Source organism: Octopus bimaculoides, chromosome 7 (genome assembly GCF_046866305.1).
Source record: "Octopus bimaculoides isolate indiv1 chromosome 7, ASM4686630v1, whole genome shotgun sequence".
Lineage (NCBI taxonomy): Eukaryota > Metazoa > Mollusca > Cephalopoda > Octopoda > Octopodidae > Octopus > Octopus bimaculoides.
The window spans coordinates 36,491,397-36,510,110 of NC_142934.1; the positions used below are offsets into that span (position 1 = coordinate 36,491,397).

Consider the following 18,714-nt stretch of genomic DNA (forward strand, 5'->3'; position numbering starts at 1 on the left):
ATTACATTTCGATACTGTAATGACAGATACTTTCACAGAGAGAGAAAGAGAGAAAGAGAGAGACAGAAAGAGAGAGAGAGAGATGTATATGTATACATATACATGTATATGTACACCATTTCGATACTGTAATGACATACTTTCAGAGAGAGAGAGAGAAAGAGAGAGAGAGAGGTGTATATGTATACATATAGATGTATATGTACACGTATATGTATATATATATATATATATATATATATATAGATCTATATGCATACATGTATATGTATACATATGTGTAGATGTATATATATATATATATAGATGTACATGTAATATGTACATATATACATATATACATGCATACAGATATCTATACATATATACACCCATCACACACACATACACATGCACACAAACACACACATTAGTCATTTGTTTTCTTATCCAAAACTACGTCAAAAGTACTGAATGGATCTTTATGAAATTTGGAAATTATATTCTTTGCATAACGGCCATAACTCCCATGAAAATTCATATATTTTTGATGTTGATGAAATTTTAACCCCAACATAACAGATGAGCATTATTTGTAATTCAACGGTACAACAGTGTAAGACTACCCTTTCAGATATACTTACATTGTGATTTCTGCAATGTGGTGCATAAATTGTCAAGTAAATGAGACGCATCTTTGCCTCCACTGATTCACTTGCAAAGTGTTGAGTAAAATTATTTCGTTGCAGACCTCCGGCCATTTTGTTCTGTTGTTAATTCTGTAGATGACCTCAAACACAAGGTCTTCCCCAACTTTAAACAAAACTACCAAAATCACAATTGGTTATGTGAAAGAGCAATATTAGCTCCAAAAAACGTAGCTGTTACAAAAATTAATCAACACCTGATGCATTCTCTTCCCGGCAATCTTCAAACTTACAAGTCTGTTGATACAGTTCCAGATACAAATGAAGTGGTGAACTATCCTCCTGAATTTCTCAATTCGTTGGAACCTCCAGGACTACCTCCCCACATATTATCACTTAAAGTTGGAACGCCTGTTATGCTGCTCCGCAATCTGGAACCACCAAGACTTTGCAATGGAACACGACTCGTGATAAAGAAAATGATGTCACATGTTATCGAGGCTACCATTCTTTCTGGATGTGCAAAAGGGGGTGACGTCTTTATTCCAAGAATTCCTCTTACTCCATCAGGAGCAGACATTCCTTTTACATTCAGAAGACTAGAATTCCCCCTTCGTGTGACTTTTGCCATGTCCATAAACAAATCTCAGGGTCAAACACTGTCTGTAGCTGGTCTTCTCTTGGAAGAGCCCTGCTTCTCACATGGACAACTGTATGTTGGCTGCTCAAGAGTGGGCAGCAAAAAAACCTATTTGTATATGCTCCACAAGGGAAAACAAGGAACATTGTTTACAATGAGGTGTTATAATCACAACAGCAAGAAAGTATGTACATGATCACCTTCTTTTACGAAACTTCATTGACTTTCATATATTTATATTGATATACATATATATACGTGTGTTTGGGTGCATGTGTGTATATACATCTCTATATATAAAGATGATGCGTAGTCTAGACGGCGTTTTTAGATTTCATTATTCTCTTTAACCTGGGCAACGCCGGGTATTTCTGCTAGTTGCAAATAAATTCATGAAAAAAATAGAATCTTTGTCCTGTAACATCATGTGCTACCGTTTTAGATTTAATTAATTTCGGCTTACCAACATATTTCCACGTATTTCCATTTATAATGGTTATATCACTACCAGTGTCCAATTGCATTTTAACACTTGTATTTCTGATTTTCACCTTCACGAATTTCCTCATCGTTATATTTCCAATTTCTTCTGATGACATATCATTTATTCTTTTCCTGTGTACTGCCTTTATGGCAAATTGAAATGAAATAAAGTAGCTTACTTATGAACCACATCGTTCTGGGTTCATTCCCACTGCGTGGCACCTTGGGCAAGTGTCTTCTACTATAGCCTCGGGCCGACCAAAGCCTTGTGAGTGAATTTGGTAGACGGAAACTGAAAGAAGCCCGTCGTATATATATGTATGTGTGTGTATATGTTTGTGTGTCTGTGTTTGTCTCCCCAACATCGCTTGACAACCGATGCTGGTGTGTTTACGTCCCTGTAAGTTAGCGGTTCGGCAAAAGAGACCAATAGAATAAGTACTAGGCTTCCAAAGAATAAGTCCTGGGGTCGATTTGATCGAAAAAGGCGGTGCTTCAGCATGGCCGCAGTCAAATGACTGAAACAAGTAAAAGAGTAAAAGAGTAATTACTTGGAACTGCACGCATATTGTGTAAAGTACTGTTTACCTGAGGTCCTTATTGTGACTTGACAAGCAGTACAAACCCCTGGTAGACACAATATCTTCAATCAACAACCTCACAATATTGTATACTGTGCCACATCTATAATAATAATAATAATAATAATAATAATAATAATAATAATAATAACAACAAGGTGACACCTACGTCCTCTCAACGATTAGCCAGAGATGATTTTTAAAATGAGAATATCTGAAATAAATTCGACTGCTCTCACAAACTAGAATACTAAAAATGAACCCGGCTGCGCTAAAAATTATGTGAAAAAACAGGAAAAATAATCCAGAATCCTTGTCCGGTACCACTGGATGGATTCGGATGAAACTTTCAGGGATGCTTGGCCTCATGACTGGCACAAATTGATTAGATTTTGGAATCGATCTGTTACTGGACAAGGATTCTGGATTATTTTTCCTGTTTTTTACTTAATTTTTAGAGCAGTCGGGTTCGTTTTTTAGTATTCTAGTTTGTAAGAGCAGTCGAGTTTATTTCAGATATTTTCATTTTAAAAATCATCTCTGGCTAATTGTTGAGAGGACGAAGGTGTTACCTTGTTGTTGTTGTTATTATTTGTTGCTCTTTGTTGGTTCTAACTCCTTTATAGCATTCTGTAGGTCAAGCTTAATGTTGGATATTTCTTTCATTTTCCCTCTGATAAAAGTAGCTTTTGCACATTTATCTAGGCCAAATTTCATCCTGATGTCATCACTGAACTGTTTTACAATTGTTAGTAAGCTCTGTAGTTGTTGGTCATTTTTTTGTAAAGAGCTTTAAATCATCCATGTGAAAGAGATGATTTATATTTTTATCAAAAATTTTATAGCCATATTGTACATCATCGAGCAATTTCAAAAGAGGTATTAAGGCTAGACAAAAGAAAAGTGGTGATAGAGAATCATCCTGGAAAATGCCACATGAAATTCTTCCATCTTCAGCAGTCAAAGATTTATTCTCACTATTCAAAGTCAGTGTAGTTTTCCATGATCTCATACTTACAGATAAGAAGTTTCACAGAATAGGTGCTATTTTATAAATTTTCAAGCATTTTTCAATCCATCCATGTGGTAGACTATCAAAAGCGTTTTTTATAGTCTATCCAAGCTATTGATTAATTCTTATATTGTTTGTGACAATCTTCCAAAATCATATTATTCATGAGTGACTGATCTTTACAACCCACGTTTACATCTTTTTGTTCATTCACTTTCTATTAAAATGTTGTAAGTGTATTCAGTCATGACAGATGTATTTTATACATTATGTTTAAGCAGGTTATGGGTCTATAATTTTTTGGTTCATTTGTTTCTTCATTTTTTTGGAAGTAGAAATGTAACACCATTAACTAACTAATCAAGAAGGAGTCATAATTAAGTTACTGCAAAACATTGCTGTAAAGTCTTGTCAGCAATTCATGACTCTCTGAGAAAGCATTCAACCAAAAGTTAAATTGCAAACTTTAATTGCATGGAACATGAGGTAGTGTTGAAAATCTATCATTGAAATTCATTTCAATCATATTATTTATGAGTAACTGATCTTTACAACCATAGAACCCACTACTATATACTACTATACAAATGAGAAGAAAATATCTACTAGCAATGAAAAGAAAATATCTACTATATAAATGAGATTGCATGGGGTTAAATATGTGTATTTAGCCCTGAAATGGTGTGTCCTTGAGACAAAATGAATTTGATTTTTGAAATAGTCATTCCAAAGAGAAGGTTGTCCATAAATAATCATCAAAATATAATTTGCTAAGGGAAATTACTCAACTTTCAGATCATCAAATCTCCCACTCTCTGTCTGTCACCATCATGCTCTCTTTCTTTTATGCCTTCCCTCTCTCTCTATATATTTACCACACTCTTTATCACTCTCTCGATGTATATGTATTATCTCTTATGCGAGCTGTCCCTCCCACTCTCTCTTCCTATAATGCAATTGCATTCATTTTGTTTAAAGCTTCATCTTGTAATGTTTATTTCCATTTTATGATACACTGCTATTATGCACAAAATGCTAGTTTCTAAATTTGGTTTAAATTGAGTAAAAATAATCAAACCTCTACAACATCTTTCTAAAATTTTTCTGGAATAAATGAATCACAAAATCGGATTCAGAATCAAAATATACCAAATTCAAAAGTTTTCACAAATTTCAAAATCTGTGACAGCAACAGAAAAGATCTATTTGTCTCTTTCATTTTTTCACTTTTGTAAATGTTACCCCTTTCAATATATATTTATCACACTATCCCCCTCTCTCTGTAAACATATATATATATCACTCATGCTGAGTGTTTGTATGTGTGAGTGTGTGTATGCATTTGTGTAAGGAATTTCATTTGGGTTATAGAGTTAAAAAAGGTATATAAAAAAACAATTTGTTTTCACAGCATATGTTGCTGTTAGTATGTTTTTCTTACATACATACACACACAGACGCATACACACATACATGCACACACATACACACACATGCATATACACACACATACACACAGAGAATTGCTTGGTGTGGGGTGGGGCTTAAAAATTTAAATTACAAAATTTTGTTGTTGTTGCTTAAATTCCAGCAATGGACCACTCTTGACCTAAACGAAACTTACATCCAAATCATCATTCCACAAAATGTGTCTATGGGGAGAAAAATATTGAAAAATATCAATACATGTCAGAGTGACAAAGAAACTAGGAAGGTATCAGGTGGTCGTGGGATGTGCTAGAAATAACAGATAAATCCCTCTTAAATCGCACACTTTAATTAATTCGAAATTATAAGCAGAAACAAATTGTAGATTTGGACACTCCATATTTTAAAACTATGATTTTAAAAAATTTTTTAATAAGCTGGAATTTTAGGATTTATGAGTAAGTTAATGGAAAAATAATCAAAACTTCATTATTGTTTTAAAATTATGTTCCATTTTCTGTCTGAAAACAAAGGATGAGGGGATTGTAAGGGTGGTCAATCTTCAAAAACTTTCTCTCTTTTTAACTGACAAGGCTTCTCCCATCATTTTAAAGTACGTAATGCAAAAATATTGGCCCAGATCGGTACTGAGTGGGGAGAGGGGGTTGAAGAACATAAAGTTTTGATTTATTTTTTTTACCAAAAAGAGACATCTCCCATTGTTTTTAAATGCACAGTACCAAAATTTTTTTTTAAATTATAAATTGGACATAATCTGTTTGGAAGGGTGTGGTGAGAACAAAATTTGAAAAATCCCTGTCAAAATAGAAAATCCAACCCATGAGGGTGTGCAATTCCCAAAGTCCACCAAGACATTCTATTGTGAAAATTTCCCAGCAATGACAGGATACACTGCTAGTATATGTGTGTGCATATATATATATATATGGTGACACTCTGTCAGTTGTGATGACAAGGGTTCCAGTTGATCCTATCAACGGAACAGCCTACTCGTGAAATTACCATGCAAGTGGCTGAGTGCTCCACAGACACATGTACCTTTAATGTAATTCATAGGGAGATTCAGCATGACACAGAGTGTGACAAGGCTGGCCCTTTGAAATACAGGTACAACGGAAACGGGAAGAAAGAATGAGAGAAAATTGTTGTGAAAGAATACAGCAGGGTTCACCCCACCCCCACCCCCGCCAGAGCCTTGTGGAGCTTTAGGTGTTTTTGCTCAATAAACATTCACAACGCCTGGTCTGGAAATCGAAACCGCAATCCTACGACTGCGAGTCTGCTGCCCTAACCACCGGGCCATTGTGCCTACACACACACACACAGACCCACTGCATGACACCTTGGGCAAGTGTCTTCGACTATAGCCTTGGGTCAACCAAAGCATTGTGAGTGGATTTGGTAGAGAGAAACTGAAAGAAGCCCATCATATATAGAAATGTATGTATGTATATATATTTCTGTGTCTGTGTTTGTCCCTCCATCACCTCCCAGTCTGGGAATTGAAACTGCAATCCTACAACCGTGAGTCTGCTGCCCTAACCACTGGGCCATTGTGCCTCCACACATTGTGCCGCTCGCACACGCACACACACACGCACACACACACACACACACACACACACACAGAGTCCCACTGCAAGTGTCTTGTACTGTAGCCTTGGGCCAACCAAAGCCTTGTGAGTGGATTTGGTAGACAGAAACTGAAAGAAACCTGTCATATCTATCTATCTATCTATCTATCTATCTATCTATCTATCTATCTATCTATCTATCTATCTATCTATCTATAACTATAGTCTAGCTGAGTTTGTGAGTGTGTGTGTGTGTGTGTGTGTTGCATCTATAGAAATCCACATTTTCCACTTTTTCGTAAACATTTTGACATGAATAGAATTTTCTCGATGTGAACTTTCCAGTGCAGTAATTAGATTTTTAAAATTCCGTTTACTTTGTGTGATTTAAGGGAGATTTAGCTGTTGTTTCTAGCAACTTTTATATTTCTTCTCTTCTACCTGGATCAGCGTTCTTACACACGCGCTCAACATATAATATAGAGAGTAAGAGTAAAAGAGGGAGAGAGAGAGAGAGAGAGAGAGAGATAGAGAGAGAGAGAGAGAGAGAAAGCGATACATACAAAGTCATAGATTAAACTTTCCTCTCAGTATTCTTTACCTATTTTTCATAACATTGATACGTAAAAACACACACAATCACACATACGTGATCTGTGACAACAACATACACATACGTTCTCTATTCCTTTCTCCCCCTCTTCCTCTCTCGCTCTCTCAAACGCATACACGTGCAAGTAAACACAATCAATCACAAAAATATAATTGATGTTCGTCAACAACTTTCAGAAAAATGAATATTTCTTTTATGAAATTTTCTATGCATATATTATTTATGTAGATTCCGAATATACAAAAAATTTCGGTGAAAGTGTTTGGGAGGGGGTGGGGGTTATTTTCGGAAATTCCACTTAAATTCCTCTTAACTTCAAGGAAAATGAATATTTTTTCGTGAAATTTTCTACAAATATACCTTGATGTATGTACATTTCGAGCATGTAGAAATTTTGAAGGAAATAGCTGAGGTTATTTTTGAGAAGTGTTCCCCACTCGGTGGTGTTTCAGAGCAAGTCGTCCATATTTGTTTAATTTTTCTCTATTATGTGTGAATGTGCATCCGTAGATTTCTAATGAAGTAATAGGCAGTGAAGAGAAGCCGTCATAAGAAAACTTTTAACTACCTCTATTCCTTTCTCCCCCTCTCTCTGTCTCTTCATTTCTCGCTCTCTCAAACGCATACACGTGCAAGTACACAATGATTCAGTAAAATATAACTCATGTTCGTCAATGTTTTGTAAATATACCACGATTTTCACTAGGGTGTTAGGTTTACGGTTTTAGGGTCAGGGTTAGGGTTATGGTTTAGGGTTACGGTTACGGTTAGGGTTAGGATTAGTGTTACGATTACGGTTTTAGGGTCAGGGTTAGGGTTAGGGTTTAGGGTTAGTGTTAGGGTTAGTGTTAGGATTAGATTTAGGATTAGGGTTGGGTAATCGTGCAGGTGTTAATCTGAAAAATTACAGATAGGTGTAATTTTTGTTGTTCTGTTTAATATATACATAGATTATGCCTCGAAAGAAGAGAGTTTGCTGGGGAAAGAAAGCAACCGGTTTAAAATGACAGCAACAGACTGCAGCAATTTACCACATTCCAGAAGCTACTTTGAACATAATGCAAAATGGTGCATCAACATCTACTGCCCAATCTGATAGAATTCTGGCAAAACTGTGTAGCAACAGATCGCCAGCAATTGCTTCATCAGATATTGCCGTCCTAGCTCCTGCGAAAAGGGATTACTCTGCTATGTATAATCAGGGCAGCGCACAAAGTTGTTTTGTACAAGCATTTGTATAGCCAATTAGACGGATGAAATTTATGTACGCTTAATAATGTTACGCAAAACAGCCTTCAGACTTTCCCTATTAATTTCATCGTCTTTGAATTATGAACATATTTACATCATAAGGGCTTTTTCGTTGTAAGGCTTTGTTTTCTAGTTGATTTTCACCTAGCAAGACTTATCGTAGATGGCGTAATAAGTCACACCCGCACACCGTCGGGTTATACTGCTAGTATATATGTGTGTGTGTGTGTGTGTGTGTGTGTGTGTGTGTGTGTGTGTGTGTGTGTGTGTGTGTGTGTGTGTACATATGTATGTGTATATGTTTGTGTGTCTGTGTTTGTCTCCCCACCATCGCTTGACAACCGATGCTGGTGTGTTATATCCCCGTAACTTAGCGGTTCGGCAAAAGACACCGATAGAATAAGTACAAGGCTTACAAAGAATAAGTCCTAAGGTTGATTTGCTTGACTAAAGATAGTGCTCTAACTTGTTTCAGTCAAGTGATTGAAACAAGTAAAAGAATAAAAGAATATAAGTACATGACACTGCTGTCCCTCATCCCAGGGTCTCACAGGCCCACACCCCCCACACTCTCAGAGTCGGCACACTGAAAGGTAGGTCTGGTGAAATTGTTGAGATGCTTGAACGGAGGCGTGTAGATTTGTGCTGCATCCAAGAAGTAAGGTGAAGAGGAGGTTCCGCTAGGTTCCTCACAGGCATAGAACATAGGTACAAGATTTTCTGGGCAGGGAAGATTGACAGGGTCGGGGAGAGAGGGAATACTACTTGCAGAGAAATGGGTCGATAAGATAATCGAGGTTGTCAGAGTATGTGACAGAGTACTTAAGATTAGATTAGTGCTTCACCATAGGTCAGCTACCGTTATCTCGGCATATGCCCCTCAACCGGGGATACCAGATGAGCAGAAAGACCAATTTTATGACACCCTATTGCAGACTGCCTCGTTGATGAATGACAGGAGCCTTCTCTTTGTGGCTGGTGATTTCAATGGACATGCTGGACAACATGCAGAGGGGTTCCATGGCGTACATAGAGGATATGGCTTTGGTTCCCACAATGAGGAGGGAACCAGACTGCTGGAGTTCTGTGATGCAAATGATCTTATGATTTGCAATATCAACTTCAGGAAACCTGCCTGTCAGCTAGTCACCTACTGTTCCGGCAGACACACTAACCAAATTGACTACATCCTCGCCAGAAAAAGGGAAAGAGGACTGCTTATAAATGCCAAAACCTTCTCAGGCGGAGAATGTACACCTCACCAGGATCAGGGCTAAATTGATGCCCAAAAGTAGACCAGCCTGGAGGAGAAGGGTCTGCAAGCTTAAAGATCCTGCAAATGGACAGAGATTTAGAGACATGTTACTCGAAGCCTTTGACGAAATAGAAGGGGATAGAGCATCACATAATGTGGAAAACAACTGAGTTCTACGGGACAACCTGCTGAGAGCCACTGACCAGATCTGTGGATGGTGCAAAGTCCCCTCTCGATGCAAAGTAGCGTGGTGGTGGAACAATGTGGTTGACAGGGCTATTAGACAAAAGAAACAGCTTGGAAGGACTGGAAGAACGGAGGTAGCAGGGAATTGTATCAGACTGCCAGAAGGGACGCTAGGAGACAGGTTTATTTAGTCAGAGGGGACGCAGATAAGAAAGAATTTGCCAATGTTCTGCGCCGTGAGGACCAAAGACTTAAAGTATTTCATGTTGCAAGACAGTGTGTGAGAGAGAATCATGATGTCGTAGGAGAGAAATGTGTCCGCATGGATGATGGCTCACTTGCACTAACCGAGGCTGCAAAGAGAGAGGTTTGAAGACACCACTATGAAAGGTTGCTTAATAAAGAGAATGAATGGGAGAAAGAGTCTGCTGAATGTCGACCCAACAGAGGGACCAGCTATCCTAATTGACAGTACCTTGGTAGACAAAGCGATAAAGCAATTAAGAGTATGAAAACAGAGAAAGCCCCCTGCCCATCAGGAATCACTGCAGAGATGCTCAAAATATCTGGCAGTGTCGGCTATAGCCTAGTCACCCGTATTACGAACCAGGTGATACATGAAGGAGTCATACCAAATGACTGGTGTAGCAGCACCATAGTCAACTGCTACAAAGGTAAAGGTGACGCTTTAGACTCAAACAATTACAGAGGTATCAAGTTGTTGGACCAGGTAATGAAGGTCACGGAGAGGGTCATAGCCCAACTAATTAGGGAGAGAGTCAGCTTAGATGAGTTTGGATTTGTGCCAGGGAAAAGCACCACTGATCCTATATTTCTGGTAAGACAGCTGCAGGAGAAATACCTAGCTAAAGATAAACCTCTGTACCTGGCTTTCATTGACATGGAGAAAGCCTTTGACAGGTCCCCCGATCCCTTATCTGGTGGTCAATGAGGAAACTAGGGATAGAAGAATGGTTAGTGAGAGCTGTTCGAGCCATGTACAGGGACGCTGTCAGTAAGGTGAGGGTTGGCAACAAGCACAGTGAAGAATTCTGGGTAGAGGTAGGGGTCTACCAAGGTTCAGTCCTCAGCCCCCTCCTATTTATCATAGTCCTCCAGGCAATAACAGAGGAATTCAAGACAGGTTGCCCCTGGGAACTCCTGCATGCTGATGATCTTGCTCTAATTGCTGAGTCACTATCAGAACTAGAGGAGAAGTTTCAGGTGTGGAAGCAAGGATTAGAATCGAAGGGCCTTAGAGTCAACCTAGCTAAAACCAAAGACCTAATAAGTAGAAAGGTAGACAAACCACAAGCCCCTTCAGGTAGATGGCCCTGCTCAATTTGTAGAAAAGGTATAGGTAGAAACTCCATAAGATGTACCCGGTGTAAGCTATGGACACATAAGAGGTGCAGAAATATCAAAGGAAGGTTAACTAGGAAGTTAGTTTTTGTATGTGGCAGATGCTTAGGAGCAATAAACACTGAAAAATGTGCAGAGAACAACTACCACATTCCAGGGAGAAAAACTAGAAGTAGTTGGTCGCTTCTGTTACCTACGTAACCAAGTCAGTAGCGGGGGAGGCTGCTCTGAAAGTGTAGCTGCTAAAATAAGAATAGCCTGGGCAAAGTTCAGAGAGCTCTTACCTCTGCTGGTGACAAAGGGCCTCGTGCTCAGAGTAAAAGGCAGACTGTATGACGCATGTGTATGAACAGTCATGCTACATGGCAGTGAAACATGGGACGTGACTGCTGAGGACATGAGTAAGCTCGCAAGGAATGAAGCCAGTATGCTCCGATGGATGTGTAATGTCTGTGCATACTCGACAGAGTGTAAGTACCTTGAGAGAAAAGTTGAACCTAAGAAGCATCAGTTGTGGTGTGCAAGAGAGACGATTGCGCTGGTATGGTCATTTGATGAGAATGGACGAGGACAGCTGTGTAAAAAAGTGCCACAGCCTAGCGGTTGAGGGTACCTGTGGAAGAGGTAGAACCAGGAAGACCTGGGAGGAGGTGGTGAAGCACGACCTTCGAACATTAGGCCTCACCGAGGCAATGAGTCGTGACCGAGACCTTTGGAAATATGCTGTGCGTGAGAAGACCTGGCAAGACAAGTGAGACCATAACCCGTGGCCTTTGCCAGGGGTGTAGCCAGCCCATTTATGCATACCTTTCCTTCTTTGGACACAAAACCCTGCTTACGAAGACCTGTTGAGGCAAGTGAAATCGAAATCGAAATTGAACCCAATTCGACGACTAGCACCCGTGCCAACCTTCCTTCATTAGACACTAAACTCTACTTGCAAAGACCTGTTGGGGCAAGTGAGATTGAAACTGAACCAAATTCGATGACTGGCACCTGTACCAGTGGAGCGCTAACAGCACCATCCAAGTGGGATCACTGCCAGAGCAGCAGCGTCGCTTCCGTGCCGGTGGCACATAAAAAACACCATTTGAGCATGATCGTTTCCAGCTTCGCCTTACTGGCACTTGTGCTGGTGGCATGTGAACAAAACATTGGACTGACACGTAAAAAAGACCATTTGAGTGTGGCCATTGCCAGTACCACCGTACTGGCCCTCGTGCCAGTGGCACGTAAAAAGCACCCACTACGCTCTCGGAGTGGTTGGCGTTAGGAAGGGCATTCAGCTGTAGAAACTCTGCCAAATGAGAATGGAGCCTGGTGTAGCCATCTGGTTCACCAGTCCTCAGTCAAATCGTCCAACCCATGCTAGCATGGAAAGCGGACGTTAAACGATGATGATGATGATGATGATGATGATGATGATGATGATGATGATGATATATATATATATATATATATATATATACATACACATACATATATATATATATATATATATATATGTATATATGAATACAGGACGTCACAAGCAGTAAACAATATATGAATACAAAGCTGAATACGTAAACAATGAGAGAAACAAATGGAAAACAAGACAAGTAACATAAAGAACGACCCTTCATATGTTACAACCCCCCCCCCCCCCCACATATATATGTTGTACACACACACACACACACACACACACACACACATCCAAAATGTAGGGAATGGAGTTGATAAAATCCAGGCTACATATGTTTCATAGCTAGCAGAACCTAGTAAATTATCCAGATGTTGGGTAGATCGCAAGCTACTTTTCAGGCCAAGGATACCTTAATTATATGAAATTTACATAGATCCTGTATAAACTCGTTGGGATTCAATCAAAATGTACAGAAAGCATTCAAATGAAAGGCATAGAAAGTATTGGACTGAAAGTATTCACTTGAAATGCGTAGAAAGTATAGTTCGAGTGGAAAACGTATTTGTAAAAAAGAAGTAAAAATAAAAGAATACATATATATATATATATATGGGAGTGGATAAGTGATGGAGAAGAATATAAGTAAAGTGGGGCAGGTGGGAAGAGAAGGTTTGGTATTGAAACTGGCTGGAGAGATGCCTTTATGAAATTTAGGGTTGATTGTGGTTTAAATAAGTAAACATCTTGCAGCATTATAAGGAGCCATTTAAACAGAGTCAAAAGGATGAATATATAGGAGTGGTATTTGAAATGGATAGGGTGGGGGAGTAAAGGAGAGGTAGGTGGAAGATAATGTATTTTCAGTCAACGTAGTAGACTTAGTTTCATCCGTCGAGTTGACAGTCATCATCATCATCGTTTAACATCCGCTTTCCAATTTAATTTTAAAATCTAGGGATGGCAAGTGAAGTGGGAGATAGTAATAGCTTAAATCTGAGATTATGTGAGTGTGTATTAGCGCACATGTGTGTATATGTTGTGTGTCTGTAGTATCTAGTAAATATGTATGTGTGAGTATTTGTATATTATCATGTGCAGATGGGATGTGTGTGGAGATAGAAAAGTTATGAAGTGTTTCTCGAGTAGGGCAAAGATGAGTTTGTGTACACAGGTTCAAACATTAAGGGCGAAGCGGGATGGAAGCAGGCATCTCCTAACAACAATGTAAGCTTCATATAATCTAGGAATCCTTGGCCGGAAGAGTAGCTTGTGGTCTACCTCTCGTTTGGATCATTTACTACTTCCGAGTCTGGATTTCATCTACTCCATTCCCTTAATTTTGGATGTTTATTCACATATACAACAACCTCTGTTGCTAAACATGAACTATAAAATTAACTTTCTTCAACTTATTGCACTTCAATACAGGAAAAATTCATGGCAACCTTTTCTTAATGGAACAGTTAAAGACATCAAATGATCAGAATGACTACATGACAGTTCCTCAAGTTTCGAGACCAGAGTGGTCTTAATTGCAAATCCTACTCCTGATTCTCTCTTACAGGTATCATCTCAACTGCTCCAAAATAAATGATATCCAGCAGATTTCTCTACAAAATTCCCTACAAAATTCCCTTTTCCATGAATTTTTGTCTTGGCTAATGTTACAACATCCATATCATATTGCTGTAACTCTTTTGCAACAAGTGTGGATCTTCTCTCCAGATGAGATTTCAACAGATCCTTGTCTATTAAGGTTCGAACATTTCAACATCCAATATTCATAGGCTTGTACCTTAACCTGAATTTACTCACGGTTGCAAAATGATGACCTGACTCAGGCTGTGGTGACATGGGACACCTACTTGGCCAGACCACAGAACAAAATGTTCCAGAGCCCTTTTTGCCATTTACTTCAGTATCAATATCAACATTCATTGTTTGATTGTACCTTTTTAGACTTTGGCCAACCATGTGCATGCAAAATGATCTGAAATCAACAGTATTTAAATGAAAAGGAAATTAAATTTTTATTGTAAACTAGCTGTTTTTCCCGGTTTCACTCGGGCAACGTGGTGGATTTGGTTAAAGGCTATTTCCTATGTATATTTTGAATAATAAAAAGAACTAAAAATTAAAAAAAACAAAAATTCCAAAAACGAAAAAAAAGTAAGAACAACTCAAAAACAATACGATGCTAAGGATTTTGCAGGTCGATATTTTAAAACTAACTTCACGTGTGTACCCATAGCCCCATGTAGTCACGGAACCTTATTTGTGGTATAACCTCGCCTTAAAAGACAAATATATGGTAGTGCGGTTGTTGTATTGGCGACACAAGAATGTTAATCGAAACTGTTCAAGATCAATCATAGGTTGGACGTTCATGTACACTGATTAGAATTGTGAATTTCAATTATTGAAAACGCGTTCCCGGATGGATACAATTGTGCAGAGTCCGTTTGTCTCAATATGGAAAAGCTGTTTGAATGTCGACGTTTGAAGACATTTGTAACTGAAGTTAAAAAAAAACATAGTAATTAGAAAGAGCGTATGCTATAGCTTTTTTTTTTTAATGCACAAAAAATTGAAATTATTTTTTTTCTGTGCCTCTGATTAAAATTTTCGAAAGACAAACCCAGCCACATTACTTGGAAAAAAATAATCTTTATTGTGCTGGTTTTTCGTAAAATTTCGCACATGGGAAAGACAACAAAATCGCCCCTCCCCACTTTGAATGGGATATTCCTATCTTAAAAAGTAATAATCGATTATCTCGGTAACCATGGGAGTTGGAGGGCAATAAAACTCTCCTGAACATGAGCGGACCATGTTGGCGCTCTGTGCTGAATTTCACGCGATTCCACTGCACCGTTCTCGAGTGAATCTGCCGACACTCACTCACTCAATCGATCAATCAAGCAAGCAAGCAATCAAGAACACTGCAATTTATATAGATTACATTTATCAATTTCTCTCTCACACACACACACACACACACACACACACACATACACACACACACACACACACAAACATGCATACACACACACATAAACACACACACACAAAGAGGTGTATATGTTACATATAATAAAATGATTTCATTGATCTAAAAATGTAACAAACACTCACGCGTACACACATTCATGCACTCACACACACATATGCATGCCCATGCATAAATGTACATAAATAGGTGTGCATTTGTATGAGTGTATATATATATATATATATATATAGTTATGGTATATTCTGTTAAGAACAAATTGAGTACAGTATAAAGCTTGTCCACCTTCTATCTATCTAAGAGAGTAGAGAGGAAAGTTCTGTCCACTGAATGTTTCAAGAAAAGATGGGTGAATGTAGCAAGGATGACACGTGTGAATGACGGAGCCACCTTGAGCATAACCCTATGAACTAGAAAAAAAAAGGGTAAAAAGAGAATCACTTACTGTAATTTGTTTTTCTGCATGACATTATTGGCCAAGGTTACCGTGGTCTTTTCCGTAGGGTAAACCTAATCTGTTTCTCCTTTTACACTTTACATCACGACATTCCTGTGATACACGATCCCTATTAATCATTTTTTTACGATCCCTTTGGTTTGAAAATTTACCCCCCCCCCTTTTTTTCCTTCTCCTCCCCAAAAAGAAAATCTCTACTTTGTAACTTGTCCCCTCTGTGTTCAGCTCTGTGTGGCTAATAAAGAAACATATCTGTCTGTCTGTCTGTCTATCTATCGAATGACGTGTTGTCGCATCGGCTCCGAAAGTAATCCTTTTTTTGACCATTTATAGCTCCCATTTTGTTAACATTTTTGTCCATAAGGTGTGTGAAGCACCCAACTTTCGTTTGAGTGTTTCCAAGGGAGGAATTGGCCCCTAGGAGCAGTTTCAACCATAATTAAATTTATATATTTAATTCTCGACTTTGAAAAATGTCAAGAAATATTATTGTAGAACGCTGGTCAAATTCTTTCATGGACCAGCATTTCCCTAGCCTTGAAACGCTAGGAGAAAAAATGAATAACTCCTGTACGCGCACACACACGAAAACAACTACAGTAATGAAAAATACAAATGGATCAAAGACTTAAAAGCGAACGCTGTCAACGTCATGGATACTGCAACCACAACCGTTAACTACCCTGTCACCACCACCACAACCAAGACTACCACTGCTACCATCACCACCAACACCAGCAACAACAGCGATACCGTCGCAAAGCCATCAACCTGTACGAAAGAAAAGACCATCACTACCACTAAAACTTCACCTTCTACTGCAAAACAGACACCTCTGCCACCAACACTACCACCAAAAACAAATCCAATTTCGCAGAAACATTGAAACAAAAGACCGTTCTACATTTCACACCAGAACAAATAAAACAAACAAAAGCCCTCTTAACTCAAGAGGGCTCAAGTCTACACCTGAACATTCCTCAAAACGGATCTTTTCCTTTTGGCCGGCACATAGAAAAAATAATTTTTTGTAAGTAAACACTTTCATATTTCGTATACTGGTAGAATGTATCATTTAAAACATCATTTACTCTTGGCGTTTTTAAGAAAATTCTTCATTTTCGAAGTTATTTCGTGTTAAAGTTGTCGTATTTCGGTAATTTCAACCAATCAATGACATCTCTTGAGGTGAAAACAATTACTGCTGTGGTTTGTCAACAAGACGTTCTGGCGGTGTAAATGTACTTTTTCACTGTTATTTATGACATCGTTCGTGCGTTTGTACTGGTTTTAGCTTTAGGGTTTTAGTGTTAGAGTTAGGGTTCGGGTTTTAGAGTTAGGGTTAGGGTTTTAGGGTCAGGGTTAGGGTTTTAGGGTTAGGTTGAGGTTAGGTTGGGGTTTTTTCAGCTACTATTTTCGGAAAGACATTTTTGTTACCCTCCCCCTCCAATTCCTTCATTTTGTCCGTAACTCTAACCCTAAAATCCCAACCCTAACCCTAACCGTAAAACCCCAACCCTAACCCTAACCCTAAAACCCTAACCATAACCCTAACCCTAACTCTAAAACCCTAACCCTAACCCTAACTTTAAAACCCTAACCCTAACCTAACCCTAAAACCCTAATCCTAACCCTAACTCTAAAACCCTAACCCTGACCCTAAAGCCCTAACCCTAACTCTAAAACCCGAACCCTAAAGCTAAAACCAGTACAAACGCACGAACGATGTCATAAATAAAAGTGACAAACGAAATATTTACCGCCGATAGTTTTTGTTGACAAACAACGGCAGTAATTTTATTCAAGGGAAAATATCCCAAAATAGGCAATTTCGAAAACGCTAAAACAAAACGAAAATACTTCCACAAACAAAATAAATTGAAAATTTTTTTAAATATCTAATAACTGAATTGATTAAACTATATACACGTGTATCTCAAATGTAAGTATATCAGAAATAACAGTGACAAGGAACATTTACAGCGCCAGAACGTCTTGTTGACAAACCACAGCAGTAATTGTTTTCACTTCAAGATACGTCATTGATTGGTTGAAATTACCGAAATATGACCACTTTAACACGAAATAACTTCGAAAATGAAGAATTTTCTTAAAAACGCCAAGAGTAAATGATGTTTTAAATGATACATTCTACCAGTATACGAAATTTGAAAGTGTTTAGTTACAAAAAAAAAAAAGGAAAAGATCCCTCAAAATATCATAGAGACCACACAAAAGAGAACAATAGTGTACAAATTTATAAACGCAAAAAGACGCAGACCAGAACAAGCACCCCAAGAACTCATAGAAAAATGTTTGCGCCCGATATGGGCTTTTAAGAATTATGTAAACTGGTGGAACAAATATATCACAATACAGGTTCGCTTCGACAGCGAAGAAAAAAAGCGAAAGAGCCTTCGACACTCACCCTACAGTTGGAAAAACTGATTTTAATTCCGACCTACTTTGGTCAACGTGTGACCAAAGTTTCGATCAAGAATGTCCCTCCTGAGGTAGAGTCACAATGGCTTTTATCCGCCATTTGCTACAACATGGAAGAGAACATCAACATCCTCGAGTTTGCTACTTTGCAGCAACAGAACTGGTCGGGAAAAACGATTCAGTAATTGTTGCAAATTAATAGCATCCCACACCAAATTGAGCTGCCATGCGGCCATAATCTCTACGTAGTGGTAGAAGGTAGGAGGCCTCGCTGTTACTTGTGTGGCAGCGAAGAGTACCACAGAACTGACTGCCCAACAGCCAAAAAAATCAACAAAAACAAGAAAAAGAACAACAACCACAAC

The 18,714-nt window shown here is 38.5% G+C and overlaps 1 protein-coding gene across 1 annotated transcript in view; it reads right to left on the reverse strand.

Moving 5' to 3' along the window:
- LOC106875848 (excitatory amino acid transporter 3-like) overlaps positions 1 to 16,726 on the reverse strand; it is a 410,144-nt gene extending 393,418 nt beyond the window's left edge. The window contains exon 1 of the mRNA XM_089355173.1: positions 15,896 to 16,726. Within this exon, the coding sequence (XP_089211299.1) occupies positions 15,896 to 15,920 (25 nt within the window). The 5' untranslated portion in view covers positions 15,921 to 16,726. The remainder of the gene's footprint in view (positions 1 to 15,895) is intronic.
- Positions 16,727 to 18,714: the final 1,988 nt, after the last annotated feature.